At 48.4% G+C, this 8,514-nt stretch overlaps 1 protein-coding gene across 4 annotated transcripts in view; it reads right to left on the bottom strand.

The window, feature by feature from the left end:
- Window positions 1–429: 429 nt before the first annotated feature.
- Window positions 430–8,514, bottom strand: part of Ido2 (indoleamine 2,3-dioxygenase 2) — a 44,242-nt gene continuing 36,157 nt past the window's right edge. For 3 of the 4 annotated variants that reach the window (XM_087901167.1, XM_085680599.2, XM_087901168.1), the window contains 2 exons: window positions 3,746–3,894; window positions 430–2,543 (listed from right to left, as the gene is read on the bottom strand). In XM_087901167.1, the coding sequence (XP_087757293.1) occupies window positions 2,194–2,543; window positions 3,746–3,894 (499 nt within the window). In that variant the 3' untranslated portion in view covers window positions 430–2,193. The remainder of the gene's footprint in view (window positions 2,544–3,745; window positions 3,895–8,514) is intronic. The other variant, XM_087901166.1, reaches the window with a different exon arrangement.

The raw sequence follows: 8,514 nt of genomic DNA, 5'->3' as shown, positions 1-8,514 counted from the left end.
AGAGCTCCAAAGCCTTGGGGTAGGACCTGACTTGAGCCCTCTTTTGGAGCTAGCATTCTCTCTCTCCCCCAGGTACTGAAAAGTAGAAATACTAAGCCAATCTCCTGTGTCCTTATGGTGGCAGGGACTATGGAACAGTAGGACCATGGGGCCTGAAAGGGATTTTAGATATGAGGAATGGGGATGCTAGGTCCACCTGATCTGGATCATTGCAGGGGCCAAGCATTTAGAAGAGGCTGGGCAATGATCAAATGGTCCTCACTGATGCTCCCCTCCTAGATGGGACAATGGAATGAAAGTCTGGTGCAGGTGTGTGTGTCCACATATGCATTTGAAACGTGGGGGAAACTCTAGTTAATGAAACTGGCTTTAAACTGGTGAAATCTGAGTTTTCTGAGGTCAGGTAGAGTAAGACCTAGAACTAGAAACTTCAAAAATAACAGTTACATTTATTTATATCCGAAACATGTGGACTTTCTATTTATTCCTATTTGGCTCACTTAGTTTCAAAGGGTCAATTAAAACATTTTTCAAATACAAATTCCAGTGTCACTAGGAAAAAGAAAAACATTACCCTAAAAATAGAGCAGGGAATTAAAATAGAATTTGCGATGACTCCACCATGTGGGGAAGACGCATCAGTTCCAGTTCAGTTGCAGAGAGTCCCCAAGCTGGTGACATTTAGGTTTGCATGCCCAACACCCTCATCCACATGTCCCCACTGGAGCGTCTAACCCTCAATGTTGAATTCAGCGTGGGCAGGGAGGAGAAGGCTGTCCCTGTTCACAGACGGTCCCCCAACCAAGTCTCTGTAGAGCAGCGCAGTAGGGACTCAGAGAATTAAGAGACTCTATAGCCAGCTGTGGTGGACCATGCTTACAATCCCAATGCAGGGAAGGGAGGCTGAGATTGGAGGACTGCCTTGAGTCGAAGGCAACCTGAGCTAAGACATGGTAAGAACCTGTTTTAAAATAAAAACCAAAATAAACAAAGAGGAAGAGGGGAAAGGGGAGGCAACCGTCATTATCGTCATTGTCATCAGCAGCGACGTGGCTCACTGGTTCATTCCTAGACATCCCAGATACTCAAACACAAGTCTAGCAAGAGCTAAAAAAGCTCAAAACCAGACCAAGAAACTCATAAGACTTTTTTTCAAAATCAAAAACACAGAGAACTGGGGCTGGAACTCGGTGGTGGAGCAATTGCCTGGTATGTACAAAACCTCAGGTGTAATCTCCAGCAGGGGAAAAGAAAAGAAGAGCGCTCGTGGCAGTTAGTACATATACATAACCTCAGAAGGTTGAGGTGGGGGATCACAGGTTCTAGCTGGAAGCTGGTCTGGCCTATATAGTTTCATCCTGTGTCAAAGACAAAGGGAGAGAAGAAGGGGAGGAGGGATGGGGACAGAGTGGAGAGGAGGGAAAGGGGGTAAACATGGGAAGACAAGAAAAGGAGAAAGTGGGGGATGAGAGAGGGAGGGGACAGAGAGGGAAGGGGGAAAGAGATTGAGAGGAGGAAAAGATGAGGTGAGAAGCCCAAAGGCAATTTGATTCTTTTTAAATTGAGGTTGGGTATCTCTGATTTGCCCACTGAATGGAGACATGGCTTCAGCTCTTGGCTGTGAGGCAGCGGGATCAAGCAGGGCAGAAAGGTTTCTAGCAAGCAAAGTGGCTGAGGGTGGGGTGGAAGTGGGAGTCACAGTTTATGAACAAAGAACATGGGGTTCTTTGGAGCAAAAGGATGCTTGGGTTCAGGTAGAGCTCTGGTCCTGCCTTGGACTCCCACAGGGCATAAGCACAAGGATGCGGGTGTGAACTGCTAAGCACAGGGATGCGGGTGTGAACTGCTAAGCACAAGGATGCAAGGTGTGAACTGCTAAGCATAAGGATGCGGGGTGTGAACTGCTAAGTACAAGGGTGTGGGGTGTGAACTGCTAAGTACAAGGGTGTGGGGTGTGAACTGCTAAGCATAAGGACGTGGGGTGTGAACTACTAAGCATAAGGATGCGGGTGTGAACTGCTAAGTACAAGGATGTGGGGTGTGAACTGCTAAGTACAAGAATGTGGGATGTGAACTGCTAAGCATAAGGATGCAGGGTGTGAACTGCTAAGTACAAGGATGTGGGATGTGAACTGCTAAGCATAAGGATGCAGGGTGTGAACTGCTAAGTACAAGGATGTGGGGTGTGAACTGCTAAGCATTAGGGTGCAGGATGGCCTCCACGGTCTTCTCCCTGACACTCTTCAGGAAGCTCAGCACTGCGGTTCCCCCGGTGCCCCTGTCCTCCAAGGCGTGGGGCGCAGGATGGCTCAGCATCTTGCTCCTGGCCCTGGAAGCAGCGGAGATGATGTAACGTGCCACCACATTGATGTGGTAACTGCGCAGCTGTGCCAGCGCCTCCACACACTGGTTGTAGGCCATCAGGCAGCACCCAGTCCCAGAGGTCAGCACGTAGTCCCTCAGTGAAGGAGCCAAATGCAGGTCCTCCAGGAAGGCCTTATGGGAAGGCGGCATGTGGTCTCTCATTCTGTGCAGAAAGTCTCCTGAAAGAAACAACCGGAGTAAAACCTTAACGCAAGGCCAGCATTCAGGAGCCTTTGCCTGCTGTTCCAGATTCAGATACACTGGTACCAGAAGGGTTGGATAGGGTTCGCGTTCAGCCTAGTTGGTCTTTTGTTGTAGCTTCCAAATACTCAAATGTACATTGCTGGATGTTGACAAGAGATGCAGACAAGAAAAAGAAGCAAGCATCTCTCAGATAATAAAGTTGGACAGGAATCTATGAGCTAGGGTGTACGTATCCCAAACCAAACATGAATGACATGACGTTTCCTGCTAAGGGTCATGAGGCACATCTAACACACATGCATACAAACCCTTACACTGACTACCGGAACACCCTGGTGAATTCTGTCTGCTAGATGCTTCCTGTGGTGAAGGGGTTGCACAGGTGGAACCAGTTACCAAGGGCATAGAGAAGACATTGGGAAACAGGTATCTCAGTAAAAACCCAGAGAAGTCAAAATACTGAAAACTCAAGTGTTTACTAGAAAACTCATTGCACCCTTCACTAATGTGTGGTTTTGTTTGTTTGTTTCGGTTGTTGGTTTTTGCTGCTGTTGTTTTGTTTTTGTTTATGGAGAATCAGTAACTAACATCAAATGCTGAAGTCCACAAACAGCTCTGGCTGTTCCAGGAAACAGGGCAGATGAGACAAGAGAGTTTCAATTTGATTTTGATCCCAGTCAGAGTTTGGGAGCATGAAATACCATGTGTAGCTGTTAAGGGTACAGCTCTGTGCTGGTAAGCAAAGCAGTAACTCCTTCAGAGGCTTCAGATGGATGGGCTCCCTCTTCTGGCCCAGAGGGATTCAGCGGGAGGCTGGGCCATCTCATGGTAAAGGTACTAGAAGAGTTCAGGCCCATGACTGGCTGCTGCAGACTGGGCCACACAAGGTCCTAGCCCTTTAGTTTACAAACTAAGGACCCAAGCCCACATGACAGTGACCAGCCCAGGTGTTCACCATTCCAAGACTTTGTGTTAAGACTTGGAAACGAACCCAGGATCCTGCTGAAATCTGAAGCTCCGATATTGACTAACATGGGCACAACCATCTGGTGGTTTAGGCAAGGACAAACTTCAGTACGTTGTTCTTTATACCTAGTTTTATAAGTTGGTAGAAATGCCTCCCCGTTCTGTCTAATTCTCCCCTTGAGAGAATACGTGAGGCCGGATGGTTGCTTACCACTTCCCTTGCAATGTTGAATGCCCAGGAACTCGTCGAAGGCCTGAAGCACAGAGCTCTGGGCTGCACTTCCTCCCGAGTACCTCAAAGGCTCCGTGGTCACACCCTCATAGACCAGCCCTTCAGGCATGGCTGGGTTGTCCTTCCACCTAGGCAGGAGCCAAAAAAAAAAAAAAAGAAAAGAAAAAAATGTGTAGAGGGATATTCCGAGGCACAGCTTCTTCTCTGCCGCGAGCACAGTGCCAGCGAGGAAGTGCGCATGGCACCAACTGTGGTTTGAGGAAGGGAGAGCGAATCTCGTCAGTTCCCAGACTCCCAGCAGAACAGGACCCGACACACTCAACTTGTCTCCCAAAGCTGTGCATCTGGAGTCCTTTCCTTCAGCGCTTTGCCATCTAGATGTCTACCTTCATTAAGAACCGGGCTGTTCTCTTCTGCCACCGAGCAAGGCATCTGGGTCACAGGGTAAGTAGCAGGTTTGTAGTAGTGTCTCCGTCATTCTAAGTCACTGTGTTCAGAGAAGTGAACACGTGGACCCCATATATTCAACAACTATGTGTTGACTCCCCCATCCCCCAACATCCTGGACATTCTCCAGACTCTGCTCTGAGGTTGCAAATGCACCAAGGAGCGAGGTTGCCATATTTGGAGGCTGTTTGGGGTCAACTGTCCCACAAATCTCTATGGTTATCAGCTGGGCAGCCACAGTCAGGAAGGAGGCACAGCAGAGAGGGCAGAAGGGAGGATACACAAGAAGGGGAGGCGTCCCCTAGACTGTGGGACAGGGGCTCTATCCTGGGAAGATACAGAATTCAAGCTCAGCCTCGCTGTGTGAGTTGGTAGGCCTGGCTTATTACATTTAACCTCTCGGAGCCTTGACTTCCTCATCTGAGTGGCATTAGTACAAACTGAAGTTCCTGGGGGAGGCATGCCTGAGGTAAAGATTCTAATTGACTAATTGACTGACTGGCTAATTGACTGGCTGGTCATGGAGAGTTAGAATGTTGAAGATCCAGATTCAAATGACATTGGGCTATCTTTAACCCCTCCTGACTGACCCTGTATCTCTATGACCCTTTGGAATGTATTGACTTAGTAGACAATGAGTTTCTACCACCCCAAAGCTGAAAGTGCCAACATACGCCATCTGTGTGCGACCTACGCATGGCACGTTCCTTGTCTTCCTCTAGCTTGCCTACCTGAGGTTCCCATCAGTGTACCCACAAAATCCCTTGGTTGGTAATTTTCTTTGTCCTTGCACTACAAAAACTCTTCCGTTCCTTTCTGTGTTGGGCCATGTTATTCGGGGACAACTTGAATCTGTGTTTTTTTGGCCACTAATGTTTGGCCAAAGAATAAACTAACTCTTAGTCCTTTGAGGTAAGAGCTGTGTTTTGCATTGACATTCATATTTATCTTGTTGCTCATTGTAAGAACTAACTCAAATACTATTTGCCTGGAACAGATTAAACACAGTAAGCACCCACCTCTTATTGTCCTAGCAACCCCAGGGAGCACGAATGCCAGCCACAGCTCTCATCGCTCAGTCACAATGGACAAGCCTTCCTGAGCCTCTCCCTAGGTTGTAGGGGAACCTGCTTCCCGTACCTGTTCTGGGAGTTAAACGCGCTTCAGAGAGGTCTGAGCACAATGCAAAGAATTTCAGGGCTAGTGCAGTGGGAGAAGGACATTTTCTGAGCAAGAAACGTTGCAGACATGGCTGCTGTGGGGATAATGAACCTAGTCCACACCAGCGCTTGTGCTGTGATCTGTGTGAAGAGCAGCCGCGTGCACACACATGCTCCCATGTCTCTGTGGTCTGTGTGAGGACCCACAGGATGCATCCCCTGCAGCTCATGCCTCATCTTCAAGATGATCACCCCTCATGTCCGCCTCAGCTGCTTCCCTTTGGGTCCACCACTGAACGCTTTCTTTCCAACCTTGTTCTCCACCTTCCCACCCCATTCGGCAGCTGTACTGACAACCCAAAGCCACAGATATACCTCTGGTTATCCCCTGACTGTGCCTCTCCCAAAAGAAGCCAGCCCTGCCCATGCTGTCTGGCCTCCACAATGATGCATCCTTCACTTTCTCTGGCATGTTTGACCCCATTCTTCATGCCTGCTCCCTCCTCAAGGCTGTAGCAATGGTTCCCCTTGTTTGGAACAGGAATCCCCATGGCTTGCTCCATTGCCCAGGTATATCTACTCACCTGGGATGCAGTATTTTTAGATCCCAATATACAAGATACCTCAGCTGGCACACCTAGTAGTCTCTCCCTAGTTCCCTACATCCTACCTGGCAGTGCCCCATGGGGTAATACACATTGTCGGATGTTTGCTACTTAGCATCTGCTCTCCTCTCTGAAATCCCCAGCTCCACAAGGACCTTTGTTTTTCTACTTCACTGCTGTTTCCAGCATGTACGATGCGGTCTGGAATGTGGGAAGCCCTCGCTGTGTGTTTATTTGATGAAATAAATGAATGAAAAATGAGCATTCCACAAGTCAGTCCTGAAGGGACTCTGGCCAGCTCAAGCACAGTGAGCGGGCCCTGGCAAGGCCTTGGCCCTCTCCCATTTCCTCTGCCGAAAAACCTTTAGATTACATTCCTGAAGCTAGCTAACTCCCAAGTCCATTTCCTTATTTGGCTAATCCCTCTTCCTGAGTCTGACTGCCAAGGCCCAGCTATGGAAGTAGTGAAATTTAGCAATCAGAAGTCCCCTTTGTCTGGCTCACATAGCTAACTCCTCCTAACACAGGGGTTCCCCCTTTACCTTTATAAACCCCCATTTGCCCACGTGCCAGTCTGTCTCCTCTCTATCCAGAGGCAGCCCTTTGTCCCCTCCAGGACCCCTGCCCCTTTCCCTTGTTCCTTTACCCTTCTCCCTCATCCTCTATACCCTCTGCCACCCATTCTAAGTCAGGCCCATTCTAAGTCAGGCCCATTCTAAGTCAGGCCTCCCCTCTCTTCTCCTCTTAAAACTACACCTGCAAGATCATTTGCTGCTGTTTTACTGCCTGGGTCAGAAAGTAGCCATTTTAACTTTTCTTCCTTGCTTAATAAAGGATATCTCTGTAAAAACAGGTGTTTGGGCATGGTCTGTGCTTCATCGGGATCTGGAAAGGAGCCCCCACTGTGCGGGAGTCCCCCTTCAAGTATGATACCACCGGAAGACTCAAGCCAAGTTCTTGAAAGGGTCCAGCTAGCCTAAGGGAACTATCCAATATGGCGGAGGCCAAGAACACATCAGGAAGTGTCCCTCCAGCACACACTGGAGTGGCTTTGCTATAGCCAGCCATGCTGACGCTGATGCAGGAAACTGCAGCACAAAGGGCAGATGACATGGGTCTGCTTTCACACTCCACGGCTGTGTGAGACTCGCCATCTCGGTGAGAGCCACTGAATGAACCAAGTAGGTGAAAGTCTCTCCCAGGCTCTCCCAGGCTGGGCTGCTGTTTGGGAAGGGATGGGGCCCTTTTCACTTCCGGTCTCCATGGTAAGGTTATTTGTAGTCTTGCTGGTGTTATTTCTAGCGATTTCAAGGAAAGAGGAAGTCAAAAGAGACAGCAAAAATGAGGTGACAATTTCCCCCAGAGGAGTTCCTGGCCTTTCTGGGCTGGGAACCGAAGGGAACACATCTCGTTTCCACATGAAATCCTCTCCTAAATTTCTTTTTAAGAAAATGTGTTTTAAGAAGCAAATGAGACACCAAAGACCCAAAGCAAGGCGGATGCAGAGTGGGAAAACTGACATTTTAAAGACAAGTCTATTGTAAATTCTCAACACTCTGGATGCTTTTTGAAACTATAGCTATGCTCTAGGATTTGGTCCAGCCTCGTAGCCACCCAGGAAACAGTCTCAGGGAGCGAAGCAGAGGACAGGCTTTATGCAGACACCAGATAAAAAGTGTCATTACCCTACGCTTATTTTGATGAAAACCAAGCTACCTTCTGGTTCCTATCACGCTCTGAGAAAGGAGGAAGTAGAATGGATTCCTTTGAAAGACACTGGTGGGTAGGATTCTAAAATTAGTTCCCCAAGATTTCCAACTGAATTCCTAGGACACTTAATACTATGAGATGTTCCCATCAGTGTGATCTAATATACGACAAGGCGGAAGGACCGTTCAGATGCAATTAAGGCTCCTAATCAATTTAACCTTCATGTGGGAATTTCCTTGACTCATCCCTGGCGGTCAAAGGAGAAGTCAGAAAAAATGTGTAGTTCTAAAAAAACTCCAAGTACCGTCACTGTGTCAGAAATCACAACTGGTGGGGGGGGGCAACATAGGAGGCTTCTAGCAGTCCAGGTATCATTTCTACACACACACACACACCAAAGCAAAACCTAATATGCTAGCACTGAGTTGGGAAGCAAGTTTGTGGTCACATTCTCAGCTAAAGCTGCCTGGTGCAGGTATGTTGGTGTATGCATACCCATAACTACAGAGCAAGGGAGGCTGAGAGAAGAAATCCCAAATTCAAGACCAGCTTGGGCTACATTGTGAGATTTTGTCTCAACAACCTCATGGCTAGAGAGTTCATCCCTCCCTCCGATTACCTTGATTTCAGCCTCTAGAGGCCATTACAGAAATCACCCTGAGCTTGCCTGCACTTTGGGCCCACAGAACTGGGGAAACAGCCAGGTGTTTAAAGCTGCTGGACACGTGGAGGTGTTCTACAGAGAGCTGACAGGGGTTCCAGGGTAGGGAACCACTTAGGGAGGTCCGGCTCACTGACCGGTCTAGTATATGCCTGCTGTAGGGTC

This window comes from Myodes glareolus, chromosome 23, assembly GCF_982192425.1.
Source record: "Myodes glareolus chromosome 23, mMyoGla1.1, whole genome shotgun sequence".
Classification (NCBI taxonomy): domain Eukaryota; kingdom Metazoa; phylum Chordata; class Mammalia; order Rodentia; family Cricetidae; genus Myodes; species Myodes glareolus.
The sequence above is the reverse complement of the archived record's forward strand: the minus strand, read 5'-3'. Positions and strand labels throughout refer to the sequence as shown.